The sequence below is a fragment of the Phocoena sinus genome, chromosome 3 (assembly GCF_008692025.1).
Source record: "Phocoena sinus isolate mPhoSin1 chromosome 3, mPhoSin1.pri, whole genome shotgun sequence".
Taxonomy (NCBI): Eukaryota; Metazoa; Chordata; class Mammalia; order Artiodactyla; family Phocoenidae; genus Phocoena; species Phocoena sinus.
Genome location: NC_045765.1, coordinates 135204385 through 135227429, shown reverse-complemented (window position 1 = coordinate 135227429; position 23045 = coordinate 135204385). Strand labels below are relative to the sequence as shown.

The window sequence follows — 23045 nt, the reverse complement described above, 5'->3', positions numbered from 1 at the left end:
ACTCGTGTGCTTTTAAAAGTTCTCTTTTGTTTTGTAGTATTTTTAGTCATAATGGGATAATCAGTTTGAATTGCTTCCTCAGAGTCATGTTTGCGATTGGTGGAGTGTGTTAAGATATTTGAGTGCATTATATTTAAGTGGGTGCATATGTGAGAAGGAAAGTTTTGGGACTGGAGCTGGGTAGACATGATCATCGCTTGCATTCATTAGTTCTGTGCCATTTTTCTAGGTGGAAGGAAGTTAAGGCTTAAGTATTTTCCTCTAAATTCTAATGAGTATTTCTAAGCCATTATTTTGTTTCCTTTGTTAAATGACAACATCGAGTGAAGACACTTCATTGATACTTGCAATTTTAGAAAACAGAGTGGGTGTAGGTGATGAGTGGATGCTATTGAATTAGGCTGACATAAAAGAGTGATGAGAATGTTGAATTATCTAGGAACCAACTCATTTAAAATGGTAAAAGTGATTCTATTGATCTTAACATTTTGAGTTCTGATCAACTTTTGTCATTTTGATATTTTTATACGATCTTTTTAAATTGACCTTATTCTTGTATTCTTTTTCCTCTCTGTTATTCTGAGTGAAATTTAATTGGTGGTTATCTCAGCTTCGCTTTTGCTATTTGTCAAACTATCTGTTTTTATGTTAGGCCCTTGTTTTCTTAGGAATCACACTTTCAGAGTTAAGGTACTACGGTTTCCTCAGTTTGTAAAGAACTACACAGATTGATTTTATTTTATTTTTGTTTCTTTTTTTTTTCTTGGCACCCATATGGGACTTTTGGTTACACCCCTTCCATTATTGGTTGCCTTTTCTTTCCTGAGAATGCCTGATATAGAAATAGTTCTAAAAAAGAAGTAAAACTAATATTTTAATATTTTTAATAATTTAATCTCTAGGAATTGAAATATTTTTGAATTGATAGCTTCTCCAGCAAAGTTTAAAATGTTGTGTAAATTTATGAGATACGATTTTGATAACACTCAAAATGAAATTTTGTGTGAAGTATTTTAGAGTTTTTCCATATCCTTTCATATCAGAGACACCTATATGTTAACTTTGAAAAATATTTAGTGTGATGAGACAAATCAAAGTTCTTCACTGATGTAGAAAAAAGTAACCAATAGCTCATTTTCTATTCAAACTGACTGAAGACTTAAACTTTTTTTTTGTCTTAAGTGTACTTAGCTGTGTGGTACTTTTATGGTTGAATCTTGTGGTACACATATAAATGTGCAGTTGTTGAAAATTACCCCTCTTCTAAAGTGAAAATCTCATTCATTTAAAAAAATAGACAAACTTTTGCTCTCATTGCTTTGGCAACTATGAACTAAGTAAAAGTTTTCAGCAGTCACCTCATCATCATAGGAACTTTCCTTTGATAACTACTATACAAAGATTTGCAAAATTGATGCCAAATAGCATTGCACGTATCTTCATTCACAAAGATTGCTTTGCTAAGGAAACTATATACAGAGGAACGGTAACTTTCTCTTCACATTTGGCTGTTAAATACATTTTATGATTGATTTAAACTGAATGACTTCTGACTTGGAGCAAGAGCTGGTGTCTGGTACATATAAATGTTAATAAATATGCTATACAGATTAAATTAAATAATTGTGAAAGATGATACAATTTAATGAAAGGCATCAGTATCAAAGAAGACCTAAGTTTTGGATCAAGTGCTGTGTAACCAAGGGCACATTGATAGACCTCTCTGGGCCTTAATTCCCTGACCTGTAAAATGAGAGGCCCAGAGAGATGGTCCGTTTTTATGACTATAATTCTGTGAGTGTTATGAGAGTAAATTTTATTTCTCTTTGCAGTTCAGAAAGTTTACTCTTTGAATTATTTCTTTTCAGTTAGATGTGAATATCTCCTGCAGGCATCTTCCATCCATCTCTTCCAGATTAGCTGTCTCAAATGTTTTTCCTTCCTTTTCTTACCAACAAATTTGGACTCTGTCTTGACACTGATGACAACTTCAGTATCCTTCTTGTCACCTGACAGACTTTAAACATAAAAATCCTCATTTTATAAGTATGCATTAGGACTATGAAGCCTGGCCCTGAAAATTTCCTACCTTTTTAAAAAATATTCATTACCTGAACAGAATTTATTTTAGAATGTAAAATGGGAGAAGAAAGGAGCTAGATGCATTTAAGAATGCACTTATAGTAAAATAAACATTTCAAATGCTTTCGTAAAGTGAACACATATGGAAATGTATTAACTAAGGTATGAAGAAGTGTTTTAGCTTGTCTCCTCCTAATTAGGGCAAGCACCTGGCTATATTTCCTCTTTTAAGATTGGAAAAGGTTTTTTATTTTTTGCGGTATGCGGGCCTCTCACTGTTGTGGCCTCTCCCGTTGCAGAGCACAGGCGCCGGACGCGCAGGCTCAGCGGCCATGGCTCACGGGCCCAGCCGCTCCGCGGCATGTGGGATCTTCCCGGATCGGGGCACGAACCTGTGTCCCCTGCATCAGCAGGCGGACTCCCAACCACTGCGCCACCAGGGAAGCCCTGGAATAGGTTTTTAAAAAACATAAAAGTCATCAGCATAGATTGTAGATGGATTTTAACTGGATTTTGTTTAGTCTTATCAATTTTTTCTTTGCTAGTCTCTGTCATTTTATAAATGTCAAACCTACTTTTATGTCTTGAAAAAGCTGCTATGACAGAACTGAGTTATGTGTGGATTATTAACCAGTACATTAGCTGTTGAAATATTTATTCATTGCCAAAAATCATTGAGATTTTTTTGTTATATTTTAAATGATTTCCTTTGGAAATAATTTATACTTCTAGAATATGAATAAGTTCTTTTGTTATGATTATCAAAGGTGAAATAAAACAGATGAAGAAATAACTGCATAAACTTAGGCATGTTGATTAGAAGCCAAGGTAACCTGTGAGGGAAAGGGTACCTGGTGGGGTTGGGCTTACTTTGGGACAGAAACTTTATTCTTTTGACTCTATGTTCAGAAATACTTTGAGGAAGAAGAAGATTAGATCTTGTCACAAAATAATCAGAAGTTTCTTGCCGTAACAAAGCTCAGTGTGCAAAATTCACAAGAGGCCAAAAGACTTAGAGGAAAATGTCAGAAAACCTAGCTCTGCTTCTGGTTCCACGTGGAATTGAATGAATCCCTTTAAATTTATGTTTCTTCATCTGTAAAATGAGTGTGTGCATGAGGTGATTACTGACTTCTGTTGTAGTTGAACACACTGTGAAATCCAGATCATATTGTGAACATTTTTCTTTTCCATTTCCAAAACATTTTTTATCCTTTGGTTGGCCTTCAGAGAGTGAAATCAAAACAACCTCTCTCAAAAAAAAAAAAAAAAAAAAAAAAACAACCTCTCTCCATTTTGAATTTCTTTGTTCAATTGATTTCTCTTTCGCTCTTCTGTCCAAAAGAATGAGCATATTCGTCTGTTGGACTTGAGTCAAATGAAAATGTAAAATAGGAAATTCATAGCATTGTGCGTTTGCTTGTACAGGTCTGGCTCATGTAAATCTGGTAAGTCTGGTAGGTATCTTAAATTTATCTATATGCTAAAGAAGAAAGATGTACTTGTTGAACTTTGAATAAAGGACTGCTAGACAGCTTTTCGTCCTTTCCATTGTGAAGATATATTCATCCTGATCTCACTGTGAAGGGAAATGTTCATTATCTCTTTCAGATATTTTTCTTTTTTTTTTGATACGTTTATTGGGAAAGCATAAGGTATAGGACTCAATGCTTAGGTGTTTAGATTTCTTATTATAATCAGTTATTTATTTGCTTAATTATAGAATGTGGCCTATGAATCATCCTTTTAAATATTAAAAGTTGAAATATTTCAATTATCCAAATTCATTATCCAGAATTTCTAAATCTAAAACGCTCTGAGAATTGAAGCAGAATTATTTTGTAAATTTGGCCCATGTTAAGTGGCAAACTGACCTGAACTGACATGAGGTTATTTATAGTAGCAACATTCATGCATCTCTCTCCATATATATTATTGTTTTTGATGGTAAGGTGTAAAATATGCACTCTGTTACCTTTCTAAAATATGAAAAACTCTGAATTTCAAAACACATCTGGCCCCTGGGGATTCAGATAAGAGACTGATATCTTTATCATTATTAATTTTCCCAAAAGATTAGCATGTGAGCGTAAGAATATTCATTTCTTACTCATTATTGCTGGTAGTGGAAATACAATGCAATAATTTAGTGCTTGCGCCTAAGAAAGGTTGGAATTAGAATCTGGAAAAATAAAATACATACAATATGCGGGAGAATCTTAAAGAACACAGAACATATGATAGTACTTATGTATCAAAATTGTGATTTTTAAAACCAGTGTTGTTTGCTATAAATGTAAATAGTGTTTTGTACAGATTTGCTAAATGGTTAAAAGAAATTCTGAATAGAAATAGTTGATATGCAGACTGATATTTGCATAAAAGCTAATTAATGGACTGCTTTGGAAACATTCAATATTTTGTTGAGTAATTTGGCTTTGAAAACAAAATAGTAAAAATTGTTTTCTTGGGCTTCCCTGGTGGCGCAGTGGTTGGGAGTCCGCCTGCCGATGCAGGGGACGCGGGTTCGTGCCCCGTTCTGGGAAGATCCCACATGCTGCGGAGCGGCTGGGCCCGTGAGCCATGGCCGCTGAGCCTGTGCGTCCGGAGTCTGTGCTCCACAACGGGAGAGGCCACAACAGTGAGAGGCCCGCATACAGCAACAAAAAAAAAAAAAAAAAATTGTTTTCTTAAATGACAAATGCAAATGACATTACAGTAGTTTTGACTCAGCAGATTTTATTTTTTTCAGTAACTATAGGAATGAAACTGTGAATAATTTTCACATAAGGATGCTTTTAAATTTCTGATCTGTGCTCATAGACAACATCCAAAATTGATGAAAAACTTGCTCCTGACATAACAGATGGTGTCTATTGGGCTGTCTGATAGGCAACTTGACTTTAAAAAAAAAAATTGAAAATTCAGTTGCTAGTACCAACATTTTTTTAAATTGAAGTATAGTTGATGTATAATATTATATAACTTACAGGTGTACAGTACAGTGATTCACAATTTTTAAGGGTTATACTCCATTTATAGTTACTATAACATATTGGCTATATTCCCCATATTGTACAATACATCCTTGTAGCTTATTTTATACCTAATAGTTTATACCTTTTAATCCCCCACCTCTTTGTTGCCCCTCCCACCTTGCTTTCCCTCCTGGTAACCACTAGTTTTTTCTCTACATCTGTGAGTCTGCTTCTTTTTTGTTATGTTCACCAGTTTGTTGTGGTACCAATACTTTTTGGAAATTTTATTTTGCTTAAAAAGCTTTATATTTTAAAATTCTTTTTGAAATAGTTTTTTAAAAGCTTTAAAATGTTTCCCTGATTGATTGACTTTAATTTAATATTCTTATTTTATGACTTTTTTGAAAAATTATATTAAGCTGTAATAGCTATATATATATATATGTTTAGATTTCAATTAAACTATACACAGGGTCAGAAAAGGTAGTTGTAAAATAATTTAGGAAATAGCTTATCAATTATTGACTCATTACCTCACAATTTGTTATACATAAAAAGGGACTTTTTGTCAATACAGTAGAATCTAATGCCTTTCTTACCTTTTTCAATCTCTTATCACATGAGGCTTCATTTTAATATTCAGTATGATTACTTGTTTTCCTACTAAGTCAGATTCTCTACAGTGCCCTACATATCTGGTTCTCACACTTGTTCATCTTTTCCTTAAATCTGTAGGACTCATCAATTTCCGGTGTATTCTCAGGTATTATAGTTACCTCCAAAAGCCTTCCATAAGTGGCCTTGTGCCATATAGAGCATTTCCTTACTTTGCTCACACTCTGTACAGTAACTGGTAACTTTTCTAATGAGGAAGGGGAACTTAAGTGACATACTTTGTTATGAAAAATAATGTTGGAAAATCTTGTGGAAGCCTATGATCTAATGATGTTAAATGCAAAAATGTGGATAAGAGTGGTACAGAACTTTTTAACATTGAACTTTGTCTTTCTCTTTTATGGAGGTTTTATTTCAGATCCCATATGGACATTTGTCTTTTTTTCTATTATTATATGTGAACTTTGTAATAATTTATGAAAGATCTCTTGAGGGTAGAGTTGGGGTTTGGGAAATCCCATAGAGGACATTTCATCATTTTCCTTTTCTCTGGCCCTCTTAAGAAAAGGAAAGGGGGCTTCCCTGGTGGCGCAGTTGTTGAGAGTCCGCTTGCCGATGCAGGGGACACGGGTTCGTGCCCCGGTGCGGGAGGATCCCACGTGCCGCGGAGCGGCTGGGCCCGTGAGCCATGGCCGCTGAGCCTGCACGTCTGGAGCCTGTGCTCCGCAACGGGAGAGGCCACAACAGTGAGAGGCCCGCGTAACGCAAAAAAAAAAAAAGGAAAGGAAAGAAAGAGAAGGAAAGACCTTTGTGATGGTGCAGGAGAGTATCCAGTCCTTCATTTGCTTTGGGCTGTCACTGGATGAGTAAAGGAATCATAATTATACATAGTCAGTTCCACGTGATAACAGAGGGAGGCACATAGGTGAACTGTTTGCAGAAATCATCACAATCATTTCAAGCAAGTCAATTTGTCACTAATGTATTTACTGTTATATAACATTGATTCTCCTTTCCTATTTCATGTCTTTAGGACTATATATTTCCCAACCAAATCGCAAATGTCCCCAGGATGGCTAGTGCACATTTTCTATCTCAAATTGACTGAACAAAGACAGTTAATGCACTTTCTCTTATTCTCTCTCCCTCTCTGCTTTGCTTTTCTCTGCATTCTTTGCCCTGAGAAATTTCTTCATTGACTTATCTGGGGTTAAGAGGTTTATCAGTTTTTATAAATAGAGAAGTGACTTTCCATGGGTGCTGGAGTTTTCCCATTTTCTTCAGTGAATTCACAGTGCCAAAATCAAGGAGGCCAAGACATGGATTTATTCTGTAACGATGCATTGCCTAGAAAGGGAAGTTAAGAGATTGGGGTCTTTTTGCCCACCCTAAATTCAAACCCTAAGAAGGTTAGGTATGCAGAACCACGTATTAGACAAACTATATTCTAGAGTCTCAATATCATTACTACTACTATAATAGAAATCCATCGTGAGCAGAAGGGTTTGTAGTGATTGGAAGAACATTTTTATAAGTCAGATTGATGTTTGCTTCTCTCATTTGGTAGTGCTATAATAGGATTCCAGTGTACATTTGTATGGCTTCTGGGGAGCTGGCCGAACAGAATAGTTTCTGTAATTTATTTAAACATATTTGCATGGCTTGCAGATACTGAAATTTCAAGACCTTCAAGTGCCTTTTGCTGTTTGTTCAGATTTTATAATCAATATTGCAAATATCAGGTGTAATGTTTTCATGATTTTGAGCATGTTGAATTATAGATGAATGTACTTGAAACCTCTGCACATAATATACAAACACAGGCAATGTGACTCCTGTCTTGTCTCATTCAGGACATTATACAGTACAATAAAATTCCATCACAATGATTTGTTTCATGCAGACACATTATAGGCCAAATTATATCCCTTAAAATATTTCATATGTAAAAAAAAAAATCTGTTCCATGAGTGAAAGACAGCGTTATTCATCTCTCCTAAAATTAGACCTATTAACAGACTTAATTTAATTGTATTTAGGTTGTTTATCTTTGATAAGACATAAAATACTTATTCTACCATATTTTAAGAGTCATTCAGTGTACTTGGGAAGAGAGTTATACATATATTTTGAGTGCCTCTTAGGATACAATATGCATAATACTGAGCTTCTGGGACACAACAGTGAATGAGCTACATAGACATCTAGTAAAATAAGATACATTAGATCTAGTGTGAGAAAGAAGCATTGATCTGATTTTCACCCAAATTATAGCTGTGAAAGTTTTAGGAGGCGTTAGGATAGGGCCCTATGAAAGTGTTTATTAAAGGGACAATCTGGTCTGGGTCAGGTTGGACAGAGCGGGGTGGAACCCGAGAGGGAGGACCTAAGAAAATAAAAATGTAAACTAATTCCTAAAGGATGCATAGGATCTAACCAGGAGGTATAGAGGAGTTTGCCCCATTTTATTAATGAATATATCTCACAAGTATTTGATTTGTGAAATATAATTTTTAAATTAATTCTAGTAGTTTTTCCCTATAAATATACTTGATTACTATTATAAAGTTTATTCCAGAAAAGTTAGGAAGAAGAGAAAAGCAGACATCATCGGCAATAACAACAATCAATGATTCAGGAAACCTTCTCCCAAAAAGGATACCTTAGATCCTTCTTCCCCACCAAAATGCCCTATACAACTATAAATCGATATTTTAATAAGTATATATAAAAATCGGAATTTTTAACAAAAATGGAGTCACAGCATCATTAGATTACAGTTTTACATCCTTTTATTGTCTGCACCATCCTTTTAATAGATGCACCATTATTTAATTAACCACTCCCTATTTGTGAACTTTTTAGTTACTTCTAACTTTTCAACAACCCAGAAGTATTTTAGACAAAGTGTACAGTATTTATGAAGTTGACTTTATCATTTTAGCACCTAAATTAATCTGAAATAAGGAAGCATTCACTTATAAATTCCAAAGCTTCTTTATTTATGTTTGCATGATTCAAATGAGAATTGGAATACAGATATTTAACTTACTGAGATACACATTCTTTATCAGAAAAAACTCATTTGTAATGCCATGAACAGAAATCATTTGCGTTATGATCAGTGTTTTTACAACTTAGCTTTTATCCTTATAGAGTATAAAAATAGCTGAGGTGATCAGAAATCCCTTTAGAATCGGATACGCATTTGCAGGGGCCCATTGTTCCAATGGAAAACCCTCAGAATCCTTTTTGCCCATTTTCATGCTTTTGACAGTTTTTCCTTGTAGTCTTCCTCCTGTGATCATAAGTAATTTCCAAAGGTAATTCTTCATCACAAAAATCTTCAGCAAGAGTGTTAATCGGCTATAGAGGCCTCCTTGAGTTTGCAAATCTAGAATCATGACCTATTGAGGTGATAGAATTTAACTTCTCTCCAGAATTTTTCATTAGGAAACTTAGATTGGAGTTTTAAAAGCCTCTATTATTTGCTTCTCTGAGGCTAGGAAAACAAAACCAAGACACACTGTACAACAGATTTCACCTTGAGTACCTATGTAATTGGATGAATAGCTGTTTGGTTGAGTCCTGCCAGAAAGCAACCTTTCTCGCCTGTAACTCGCTGTAACTCTGGGAACCTACCAGCCCGACAGTTTTCCTGGCAGAGATTTGTAGGCATTAGTTGCACATAAAAGTCAATTCTTGTTTCCCAGTAGTGGCTTGTCATTTCTGATCAAATGAAAATCATTTTGAAATATATTCTAGGGATAGTTTTGGTTACACAATTGCTTTGTCCAATAATATACTGGTAAAAAAGAGAGGGCAGATTCTTACTGAACCTGTGAAAATAACTATAGGGCCATAAAACATAAGGAGTCTCATTAGGAGTTTCTGAATTCTGGAGGGATCAGTGAGAATTAGATGCTCTTTCTAAACGTTTCATTTTAGTTTATAAAAGCAGTGTCTACAAAATTGAAGTTAGTTACAGCTCAAAAATAAAGAAAAAGATGAAAGTCTTCCTCATCTGTCTGTTAGAAAATAGAATATTAAAACAGGATCAACAATATCTCAACAAATAGCTGATCAGTTAACTCAATTGTATGTAATTCTTTTTTTTTTTAACATCTTTTTTGGAGTATAATTGCTTTACAATGGTGTGTTAGTTTCTGCTTTATAACAAAGTGAATCACCTATACATATACATATATCCCCATATCTCCTCCCTTTTGTGTCTCCCTCCCACCCTCCCTATCCCACCCCTCTAGCTGGTCACAAAGCACCGAGCTGCTATCCCTGTGCTATGCAGCTGCTTCCCACTAGCTATCTGTTTTACATTTGGTAGTGTATATATGTCCATGCCACTCTCTCACTTTGTCCCAGCTTACCCTTCCCCCTCCCCACGTCCTCAAGTACATTCTTTTTTTTTTTTTTTTAGATTCCATATATATGTGTTAGCATACCATTAAACTGCCACCTTTCCTTGGTTAAACCATCCACATGGCTCTCTTTGTGTTAAATATTTGTTACTTTGAGGCTGTCTTTTAGTTACATATTCACTGGCTTAAGAATGAATTGCATTTGCTAATTGAATATCTAGTAATCAATTAACTTTGTGGTCAAAATATGTCAGATTTAAGTACATTACCCTTGTTTTCAAATAATTATACTTTCCACATTAATCTTGTGAGAACAAATCAGTTTTCAAAAGCTTAATGAAGAGTGAAAGGCTAATTGATTTTAGTAAGCACTAGGAAATACTATTCTACAGTCTGAAAGTCTCCTGTTTCATTGCTGACCTCCCAAAAGGCTGTAGTCCAGAAAGAAAGAATCAAGAAAATCAGCAGATAGGACTACAGCTTTCCAAATCCAGTTTTACATACATACAGTATTGAAATAAAATGGTAAATCGAATGCCCATGAAGGACTAACAAAAATCATTTCACCACAAGGAAGAAAATGTTATACCCTAAAGAAAATGATCTCATCTTTGACAAATAGAAAAATAATAAATAACTTGCAACTTTTATTTTATAATATCTAATATATCACAATTGCTTTCAGGTCATAAGTTCTGTAAAAGTTATGAATAGTACTTAAAACCCCAAATCATTAGTGTATTCTCTACTTTCAAATAATTAGGCAAAAATTATGAAATTAAACCATGGGTAAATGTCTATTAATTTTTTGTTTGTTTGTTTTTTTAACATCTTTATTGGAGTATAATTGCTTTACAATGGTGCATTAGTTTCTGCTTTATAACAAAGTGAATCAGCCATACATATACATATATCCCCATATCTCCTCCCTCTTGCATCTCCCTCCCTCCCACCCTCCCTATCCCACCCCTCTAGGTGGACACAAAGCACGGAGCTGATCTCCCTGTGCTATGCAGCTGCTTCCCACTAGCTATCTATTTTACATTTGGTAGTGTATATATGTCCATGCCACTCTCTCACTTCGTCCCAGCTTACCCTTCCCCCTCCCCGTGTCCTCAAGTCGATTCTCTATGTCTGTGTCTTTATTCCTGTCCTGCCCCTAGGTTCTTCAGAACCATTTGTTTTTTAGATTCCATATATATGTGTTAGCATACGGTATTTGTTTTTCTCTTTCTGCCTTACTTCACTCTGTATGACAGACTCTAGGTCCATCTACCTCACTACAAATAACTCAATTCCATTTCTTTTTATGGCTGAGTAATATTCCATTGTATATATGTGCCACATCTTCTTTATCCATTCATCTGTTGATGGACACTTAGGTTGCTTCTATGACCTGGCTATTGTAAATAGAGCTGCAATGAACATTGTGGTACATGACTCTTTTTGAATTATGGTTTTCTCAAGGTATATGCCCAGTAGTGGAATTGCTAGGTCATATGGTAGTTCTATTTTTAGTTTTTTAAGGAACTTCTATACTGTTCTCCATAGTGGCTGTATCAATTACATTCTCACCAACAGTGCAAGAGGGTTCCCTTTTCTCCACACCCTCTCCAGGATTTATTGTTTGTTGTCTATTAGTTTTTTTGTTGTTTTTTTTTTGCGGTACCGGGCCTCTCACTGTTGAGGCCTCTCCCGTTGTGGAGCACAGGCTCCAGACGCGCAGGCTCAGCGGTCATGGCTCACTGGCCCAGCCGCTCCACGGCATGTGGGATCCTCCTGGACCGGGGCATGAACCCGTGTCCCCTGCATTGGCAGGCGGACTCTCAACCACTGCGCCACCAGGGAAGCCCTTTTTAATTTAAATAGCTTGTAGATGTTTACATTAAAATAACGCAAGCAGTTTAATAGGTCCGTGTCCAAATTAGGATGATTTTGGTTCTAAGAAACAAAAATATTTTATGCTGACTTAAACTGTAAAAGCAAAGTTATTTGTTCCTGCCATGAAAACTTCATTGATAAAGAGATGTAGGTTTATTTTGGTCAGGGCTCTGCCTCTGTCTCTGTGTCTGAAATTTTCTAAGTTCCAACTTTCTCTGCTCACCATGGGTGTTAGAAGGCTACCAGCAGAAACCGTGGCTGTATACTTCCTCATCCGCATACAGGAGGAGCAAGTGTCATTTCCCAAAACCATTAAATAAAAGTTCCAAGCTTGACTCTGAACGAATTACTCTGAACCAACTACTGATGCCAAGGTATAGGCTAGGTGACGTCTCTTTCCTACTTTAGGAGAGGGATTGGCAATTCTGATTGGCTTATGTCTCCACCTGAGAGAAGGGATTCTCCTCCCCCAAATTCAAGGGCTTCTTCCTGCAGCAGGGAGGAGAAGGAGGGAAATGGAGAGTGAAGAGGCCTTGTGGATGTCTGTTACAGAATTATTTTACATCTTCTCATGCTTGAATATTTGGGGAGGGGAGAAAGTTGAGAAATCATTTTCATTGATCATTGTCTCCCATTCCACAAGCTGCTTTCTTCCACATGACAGTCTCCATGTAATACTCTCTACAAGATGAGAAAGTAGATGTTATCTCACCTAACAAATAAGCAGGAGAAAGTTAGCCAATTTAATGTTCTCAGGTTCACATGGTTCATAAAGGCATATTTTAAAGTCCATGCTCTTTCTTCTGCACTCTTCAGGTTGTAGACTAAATCATATTTGCTAAGTAATTTTGTGAGGAAGGTTATTCCAAGTTGGAAGGTCAAAGGATGTATACATTTTAAATAAACATTCATTCTGCAAATAATGACAATGTTCCTACGATGTGCTGAGTACATGGGAGGTGCTGGCATACTGTGGTGAAGAAAATAGGTGCCTTCTAACCTCACAGATTTCGTGGGAGAAGCAAATGTTAATGTCACGCAGTTAAGTTTAAAATTACAAACTGTGTGACTGCTCTGTCATAAGATCTGTCCAAGCCTGGGAAGGTTGATCAGAAACCTTTTTCCTGGGAGGTGACATTTGAGTTGAGATCTGAAGGATGAGAATGAATTCACAAGACAAAAAGGAGCGGGCTTCCCTGGTGGCGCAGTGGTTGAGAGTCTGCCTGCCAATGCAGGGGACACGGGTTCGAGCCCTGGTCTGGGAGGATCCCACATTCTGCGGAGCAACTGGGCCCGTGAGCCACAACTACTGAGCCTGCGCGTCTGGAGCCTGTGCTCCACAAGAGAGGCTGTGACAGTGAGAGCTCCGCGCACTGCGATGAAGAGTGGCTCCCGCTTGCCACAACTAGAGAAAGCCCTCTCACAGAAACGAAGACCCAACACAGCCCAAAAAATTAATTAATTAATTAAAAAAAATAAATAAATACAATATATCATTAAAAAAATAATAAAGGAGGAGGGGGAGAGAATTCCAGGCAGCGGGAACAAGGCATGGCGAAGAACTGAAAACGTGCTTTTTGTCTGAGCATAGAGAGTGAAGCAAGAGGGTGAGACGAGGAGATAGGCTGGATCCTGCAGGGTCTTCGGGTAGTATTAAGAATTGTGCTTCGTATTCCACAAGAAATTGTACCTTAACTCTTGGAGAAAGTCGGTGAGATAATATCTTAGTATTTATTGCAGTTATGTCTCTGAATATTTATAATCTTTTCTTAATACATGTTTTCTTGCCTCTACAAAGCCCTTACTTCAGTTACAGAATTATTCCATCATATCCGGCATTTCAGCCTTGACATGCTGTGCAAATCATTTGCAGTAGCTTTAGACTTTTTATAACCACTTATAACTTGAACTTAGATGTAAAATGGTGAAGGCAAAGGCCTCTACATTTTAGTGAATATTTACCAAAAGAGTACTGAATTAGTTATAGTTGCAAACTGTGCAGAAAACTCCAGACATTAAACTTAGAGGGAAGAAATATGGAAATTACATATATATTATACATATTTATATATCTATAAATTTAATGTAGGTTTCAGGTTATTTATATATAATTAACTTAATGGAGGTGACCTGGCATGTTGTCCACTATTCATGTCCTGTTGGAGTTGTGCTTGTGACCTTCTCTTATTTCTGGTTATGATTAAAGAAAGAGAGAGAAGCAGAACTTCGTTTAAATATACTGTTGGCTTTTGCATTCGACTAAGTCAGTATAAAAGAATGATTTTGCTCATACCATATGGTATATTAATACCATAAATAAAGCATGCATCTAGGTTACTAATTAAAGTTGGGCTGAGGTTTTTAGAGTTCATCCTTGTTGAGAAGATGGTTTACTTAGAAGTCTAAACATTCGACCTATAGTGTAACATTTAAGCATAGAAAGTTGCTGACTCAGCCACTTCCCTAAAATCAAACAAAAGAACACCATGGCTTTTGATTCCATTACTTCACGCGCTGCAAGTATAACTTTAAAAATTATCAAAATAAGCTTTGAAAATGGGAACACGTATATTATCGGGAAACAGTATTTATTGGGCAAGCGTCTTCACCCTTTACCTTTGTCAGGGGTGGTATAAATTGCCTTGTATCAACAATTTATTTCCGGGCTTCCCTGGTGGCGCAGTGGTTGAGAGTCTGCCTGCTGATGCAGGGGACGCGGGTTCGTGCCCTGGTCTGGGAGGATCCCACATGCCGCGGAGCTGCTGGGCCCATGAGCCATGGCTGCTGAGCCTGCGCGTCCGGAGCCTGTGCTCCGCAACGGGAGAGGCCACAGCAGTGAGAGGCCTGCATACCACAAGAAAAAAACAAAAAAACAATTTATTTCCTTGGTGGGAAAGATGAGCCTGCTGTTCTGGAGTGAGAGCTTCCTGCTCTTGTCTTCATGTTGAGAGGAACAGAGGAAGGGAGGCAGATACATTCTCAGGCTTTTCACTGGAGGCCTTGAGTAAAGCATGCTTATTCCTTGCGTGGAACATATGATGTTGCAACAAATTCCTGCTCAGACATTTTGCATACCGCTGCCTCTTCTGTCTAGGAGAACTGACATTCTTTCTTCTATACTTTCAGGATAGGAGTAGATTAAATAAAGACTTCCATGTGTACTGCTCTCCTGACAAGTAAATTAATTAAACTACTGATCAGTTTGAAATGCTAACATGTCTATTTTTTGTGAAAATAACTGGTGCTTCCATTTTTTAGAGCATCTCAGAGATCTTCCTCTATATCGTGTCGTTGAATTTCAGCTCATGCTATCAGGTCTGGTAGTAATTCAAGTATCACCTCATTATGGTGATTTGAAAATGAAGAAGACAGAGAACACACATGACCTGGGTGTTCAGACCACTTCTACTTCTGTATATCACAGAAAGCCTGTGAAGAGAATGTGATGAAAGGGCCTGGCACTCACGTGAACAGTGGTGTGTACCCACAGGGAGAACTGCTGGGTACCTGCATTTGCTGATTTTTATCAAATATTTGAGCACTTGCCTACTACTTGGTAGGTATTCTGTCCAGGACTGTCATGGTATATCTTCAGGTAATTTAGGAAAAAGATATGATCTGTTCATTTATTCAGAAATTATTTTATTGACAAGTTACTCTGTCAGAGCCCTGGGAATTTGAAGATGAAAATGTTTGGTCTGTACCTTCAGTCTAAGGACAGTTAAGGTCAAGGTGAAGTGGGACATGAAGGAAAGAACACCCAAGTCTACCTGGGTTATTGAAGTTTCATAGGAAGTTGTTCTTCAAACTGAATCTTGAGGGTGGAGGGGCGGGTGTTCTAGGAAAGTAAGTCTACGTGCAGAAGTAATAGTCAATTAATAATATTAATGAAGCAGCTAATGTTTATTGACTACTTTGGTGTCAGTTTTTTTCTTCTCAGTGCTTTACCTGTATTAACTTGTTTAGTCCTCACAACACCCCCAAAAGATAGGTACTACAGACGAAGAAACTGAGGCAGAAAACAGTTATCTAGCCCTCGGTCGCACAGTTAATAATGGCAGAGCCAGCTTCAAAGCCCAACAGTCTGACGCCACCACGTTCCTTTGTGTGAAAAAGCTGACCTGTTTCGGGAATGGTAGAGCCTGAAATGGTTGGAAGTTAAGGTCTGTGGGTATTTATCAGGGTTTTGGCTGGGCAGGTGCTTAAGGGTCAGATCGTGAAGAGCCTTGGGAGACACGCTAAAGAGTTAGAATTTTATTCCACAGGATCAATATTTATATGTTTTTGAAAACAAGATCCAGAGCTTACCTTCATCGGTATCGCTTGGGGTGCTTTTTAGAGATGCACACTCCCAGGTTCCACTTCAGATCTACTATATCAGAATTTCCCTGCTCCAGAAAGTGTCCAAGGGGCTTGTGCCCTGAGTGGTCAAGTGGTAAGTTGATCCCTAGCTCCTGAGAGCAGCCGCTGCTCTTATTTTTACCAAGTTTCTTGGTATTTAATTTGCTGAGTTGAAAATTAACGTAAAGAAGGCTATGAGTTCTGTTTTGTATGTGTTGGGTTTAATATGCTTTCAGAATATCCTATGGGAAATGTGAGGAAAAAAAGAAGCTGCCTGCTTGATTTAGAGATAGGGAATTTTTGAGTCTTCTGCTTATAGCTGGTTGGAGACACTTATGGATATAGTTGAGATTACTCATGTGAAAAAGTAGAGCAGTCAGCATGGCTGGAAAGCATTGAAATATGAAAACAACATGAAACGTGAAATATTGAAAGAGATTAAGAAGACATCAAAAGCAAGCGGGACCCAGGGAGAGGTGGAGTTCAGGAACCAAGGAAGGAGGGTTTCATGACGTCTTTGTTTTTATTAAATGCATCTGAGAACTTGTGTAAGAAAGGAACTAGAAAAATAAAACAGGTCAGTGGTGACCCAAAGAAGCAGAATTTAGGGGGAGTAGTAGTACTAGGCGTGGAAGCTGCATTGTAATGTGCATGTAAAGTGTGTGGCTAGTGAGAACAGGTGAGATTATTCTTTGTAAAAACTTAACTTTCAGAAGAAAAGTATGGTGATAAAAAAGGCTACAAGGTAAAGGGGGAGCTTAAACATTACTAGCTTTTTAACTTTTTACACGGTTCACATTTATTATAAGTATTGAAACAATACAGATGTAAACAAAGAATAGAGTTCCCTTTCATCCAATAACCAAAAGATAGCAACTGTTGAAGCTTGTCATTATTTTTCAAGCCATGTTTCTGTCTGTATATGTTTGTAGTAGATATGCATTTACACATTTTAAATGAAAATATGTTACAGCAGTCTACATTTTTGTATGTACCTTATTGTATTAGAAACACTTATCTCTTTCTTTTTTTTTTTTTAAGAAATTTATTCAATTAATTTATTTATTCTTGGCTGTGTTGGGTCTTTGTTGCTGCCTAGTTGCGGCGAGCGGGGGCTACTCTTCGTTGCGATGCACAGGCTTCTCCTTGCCGTGGCTTCTCTTGTTGCGGAGCACAAGCTCTAGGTGCGCGGGCTTCAGTAGTTGTGGCACGTGGGCTCAGTAGTTGTGGCTCACGGGCTCTAGAGTGCAGGCTCTGTAGTTGTGGCACACGGACTTAGTTGCTCCAAGGCATGTGGGATCTTCCCGGACCAGAGCTCGAACCCGTTTCCCCTGCATTGGCAGGAGGATTCTTAACCACTGCGCCAGCAGGGAAGCCCAGTTATCTCTTTCATTACATATTATTTTACACCATTACTTTTTCACAGTTGCCTAGCATCATATTGTGTGTATGTATATAATAGTTTGTATAATCCTATTATTGGCACTCTTGGTTTTGGCAGGGGGGGGTAATTTTTCATTTTAAATAGTGCTACCATTAATATCTTTGTGGGCAAATCCTTTCTCATTTGCATAATAGCACATTTTTTATTAATTTCAAATGGTGGCATTGTTAGATTAAATTAATAGAAAAAGGTACCAAATGGAGTGTGGGTTTATGGGATCTATAAATCGAGATGATATTAGTCTTAGATAAAAAGACAGACATTTCCTTCTTTCTGGATGCAAGGAGGGTGGAGGACTGCTTGCCATTGCCTGCAATTTTGTGTTAGTTTCTGTATTTTGCTTTCTCTCATGTAAATTCTAAAAGTGATCTAACTGGGAGAGAAAAGATAGGAAAAGATTTGGTTTATCGAAGACATTGCTTTAGATTTTAGAGAATAAGGTAAAAGGTATTACTCAATAAAATACTGGTTTTTGCTTGCTCTGTCAAAACCCCCTGGGTGAAGTATGAGTTCAGGATCCGGGAGTTTTGAGTTAGAGATGGCAGAAAGTCACAGCATTTGGGGGCCCACTTGTAGAATACAGATGTTGAATTCAGTACCACTGACAGGTGCTCTTGGTCTAAAACTCTTTCAAGTCTGAATTCCCTTCTCTGTTGTGTTAAAACTGCCATCTTCCTTTAGCTCCTTCCTGTTCTTAAAGAATTTCCTTAGATCTGTGAGCTTGAGAACTAGATCTAAACTCGATCTACTTTCAGCTCTCTGCAGACATTTCAAAACAAAGAGGATGGTAATGCAGCAAATGGTGAATTGATACAAGAATGACCTTATGAATGATTTTTTAAAAATATATAAACAAACACAAGATTAGGCAGATACTGAACATCTAAGGGCTCTCCCAAGGAACTTCTCCAGAGGCTCTTGGCTATCGGGAGGTATCTTTAACTGGGATAGATGCTTTCAGAGGAATAAGAGGTGGAAGCAACCATTTTAATCTAAAAAGTTATTGAGGTTATGAAATAACTTACAGATTCTAGTTTTAAACTTGTGATATTAAGAACCTAGTACTGTGCGGTGCATACAGTATACGCCAAACACACATAGACGGACCTCAATTTCTCTGGCAAAGCACCTCAATGTAATTGTAATTTAGCGAATTCCAAATATCTGAAGGCATTTTTTTTAAATCAGAATTTTAGAGTTTGCTCCAGGTTTTTCGTCCTTCTCATGTTCACCCTCTTTCACTTTGACTTCTCAGTATTTTTGCCTGCTTTAGTATTTATTATGTACAGCATATGCTACCCTTACTCTCCTATCTATTTAAGCTTGGTCCTTTGCTCTTTTTTTGGTCCTACCTTTTAGGTCCTTTAGTTTAATCATGCATGTCTGCTTCTATTGATACTAGATTGTTTCCCTAAGGACTCTGTTAGTGAAACTGATTTGGATTTTACATCTCTGGTGATATTCCTTCTGGTGTACACCAAGAAGATGCTATATATCACAGGGGCTGATGCATTATTTTGTAAGGCTTTTGTTTTCTATTTTGTATTTGAAAAATTAGGTGTGATCATGAACATGGGAATGTCTCTTAATATCATGAGGATAATACAATTATAAAATAAAATCATCCATGTTAGCTTTGGTCTCTGAAAAATGTAATATATTGTGATTTTGAGCAAACCGAGTTCCCCAGAGGACATTCATTCATGTAAAACTTCACTTCTGTAAATTTTCATTGCTTGTACTGGAAGCTGACTAAAATTACTTGGCATCTGCTGCTGTGTGTCTGGCGTTGTCCTGGGGACTTTACAGCTGTTAAGCCATTAAATCATCACAGCAGGCTTGTAAGGTAGGTCTGGATTCCCCCATTTTACTGAAAAGGGATGGAAGCTGAGTGTATAGAAAATGGCTTTTCTTATGCCACCCAGCTCAAAGCTGGAATTTGATCCTGTTTGTTTGGCCCTAATCACAGCAGTCTTCCTAATTGGAGTTAGACATGGGAATGTATTAAGGCTTCACTTTGGATTTAAACATTGATTCGGATGAAAAATGAAACCAAGTGCTGTTGGTTGAGATGGTAAGCTATTGAGAATTAACCCAATTTAGTACTGAGTATAATCTCTGGCAAGGTCCCAGGTTCTGTCACATAGTACTGCCAGATAAAGGGTTGCCTTGATCATCAGTGATTTCATTTCTGCAAGTACAGTTCCATTGTAGAAGGGAATGAATTGTGGGAAAAGAAATTCACACGGGATCATGGTGTATATTTCCCCCAGCTTGTCTGAGGCTCCACTGGCCTGGTTATTTTATCTTCTAAGTTTTGGCATTTGATTCAGGGCCCAAAGCTGGGCTCTTGGCTGGGGTTCAACATCTGCCATTTGTTCTTCCTTCTCCTTTCCAGTAGGCACCTCCTCACTGATATTTGCTCATTATTTTATTACTTAATTCAATGTCTCTCCTCTTCAGTCTATCCTAAATGTTTCCAATCACAGTAATTTTTTCAAGACACTTATTTTGTCTTAAAATTCTATTACGCTTCACAGTCTGACTTCACTTATATAATACTCTTGAAATGACAGAATTACAGAGGTGGAGAATTAATTATTGGCTGCCTGGGTTTAGGAATGCTGGGGTGAAGGGAGACAGCCTTGACCCTGAACACGGCAGCATGAGGGAACTCTCCGAGTGATCAGATAATTCTGTATCTGGATCAGATAGTTCTGTATCTGGATTTCCGTATCACTCTCCGAGTGATAGGCACACGAAGCAAATGTAACAAATGACATAGGTAGAACTGCACCCAGATTTTACACTAATGTTGATTTCCTGCTTTTGATGTTGTGCTGTAGGAAGAGAAGATATAATCAGTGGGGGAAACTTGGTGAAGATCCATGAGACCTCTCTGCACTGTCCGTGTAACTTCGTGTGAATCTATAATTATTAAGAAAGAAAGGACTGTTGTGCTTTAAAATATTCAAGTTCGTTTGTCTAGCATACATTTTGGTATCTATACTTATATCTATATAAAGTAATGGCTAACACGGGGTTGGTTTTCATTGTGTAAAAGCATGTTTGCCTTAGCAGTAACTCGAGCCTTTCTTTTCTCTCTCTCTCTCTCTCTTTTTTTTCCTGTTTTAACAGTGTATCCTATTCAGTACATGTATCTGAAGATTACCCAGGTATGTTTTCCTTTTTCTTTTTATTACAAATATTCATGCCATGATTCTTCGAATAGTTTTTTCTTCTGGAGATGTAAAATGTATATAAATATATCTAGGGGTGAAGGGTTGGCAGGGAAAGACAATATAAAAGAATTCTGTTGATTGCCTGTGAGTTACATGTCTCACCCTGAGACACAGTACAGAATCAAAATAGTTCTCCCGTGAAACTACTTTCCTTGAGTCAATATGATAGCTTCATCCTGTATATTTACCTCATTACAATTAAAATGAAGATTCTCTAAACTGGTTTAGTTGTTGGCTTTGGATAGTTTTTTCATACTCTAAAAATAATGGGTAGGAGTAACAGCTAAAATAGTAGCTAAAAATAATAGTAATATTTGAAAATAATAGGCCTTTCTTAATTTCTCTAAATTTATATACAGTTGAGCACATCTCACAACAACTCTCTGAGGTTGTTACTCTAATATCCTCATTTTACAGATGAATGATGACACTACTAGTAAGAGGAAGAACTGCAATTTGAACCCAATAGTCCAGAGCCCGTGGACCATACTGCTAGACTGTACTAGGCTTCTTGCATATGCACAGCTGTCCTCACTGTGTGTCCTGAAATAGATTACTAGATCCACACACATTTGTCCATAGAAAACTGAATATAAGGTCACTACAGATCTACTTTTCTATTGATCAAACCAGTATCTTTCTTCTAGGCCATGTTCAGTCTTACTTTCTAGACTCACTGTAATCCCACCAGAGCCCAGGATGTGTACGCCAATATTTAAGTCATGATAATTTGGACTTTATCTTTAGTGTTTTTCTCACTAATGATGTCTATAATTTTATCTTGAGTAAGAGCACGAGCGCTGTAGACTTAGTGTAGATCAAACGTGACTTGATTAGTTTACCCCAAAGAAAAAAGTATAATGCGAGAATCTATTTCTTATCATATTCTGTGGCAAAGATTAGCAAATTTTAACTGCCTATGTTTCATATATATTTTTTTTACTCCAGCATTCTTACTTAATAAAATCTGATGGTTACCAAACTAACTGTTCTGATCTGTCAGGGTCATGAATTGAAATCACAATTCCAATTCCTATTCAAATCTAGCCATTTTATTCACTTACTGTGCATGATTGGGATCATAATTTTCTGTATAAAATGAGTAGATTGCTATAAGTAACTTTGATTACGTATACTTTGAGTATTTTTAAAAAAATAATTAGTTAATAATGTGGTATGAGGATATTGTAAAATATTTTTTTAGCCTTTAAGCTAAGTATTTCCAGTGGCAATTTGCATTATGCATTTAACCTTTTTGTAAGATCAAATGTTACATTTTAAAATAATTTTCACATATCATAAGTTCCCTTACAATTGTTTTGCTATGATCTCTATATGTTTTAAGCATAGCATTCTATAAAACTATTGTGCAATTTCACAAGGAGGGTTATTCATTATTAAAAATATGCCTATTTTTAATAGTATAAAAAGTATTCTAGGCAGATATTATTGGAAGAACCAAGACATGAAATGTATAAAGAAAAAAAATTTCTTAGCTGGTTTTGCAATCAGCCCTCTCCCTTATTATGATATAGTATGTTTTTGATGCTGAATGTTTGCTTAAATGTGTTAGGAAAATAAAAGCCCCACTATTTATTGTAAATATTATGATTATTATGCTTCCCATCTGAGACAGCTCCTAGAGATGTCACCCAAGAGAGGTGCAGGACATTTAAGTCAGGGTGATAGAAATAATGCCACAAATGAAAGTCCCCTGAAGACAGGAAGTGAATTATTCTGTAGCGCAAGAAATATGATAGATGCCTTTAATAAACCAAGTGAACCAAATGTTTAGCTCCCTCTTGTGGTCAAGAAGTATTACTCTGGTTTTTCTCGCCATACGGGAGCCCCACTGCAACTACAGTATATAAAAATTGAAATTAAAACATAAAGTATTGGTTATCATTGGTGCTTTTTAAAATTGAGTTTACATCATGAAGCAAGTGCATAGTGAATTGCCAATATAATTTAATTTATAAAAAAGAAGTGTAAATAAAACACAGAGATGGAGAGAGAGATTAGTGCATTCGGGGATAGAATTTTGAATTGGTTGATGCCAAGTATTTTCTTATGCATGATTGAATTG

At 36.8% G+C, this 23045-nt stretch overlaps 1 protein-coding gene across 1 annotated transcript in view; it reads left to right on the top strand.

The window, feature by feature from the left end:
* The window catches only part of PARP8 (poly(ADP-ribose) polymerase family member 8), a 188981-nt gene that overhangs the window by 71880 nt on the left and 94056 nt on the right, over window positions 1–23045 (top strand). Inside the window, 1 exon segment of the mRNA XM_032625106.1 lies at window positions 20856–20893. Within this exon segment, the coding sequence (XP_032480997.1) occupies window positions 20856–20893 (38 nt within the window).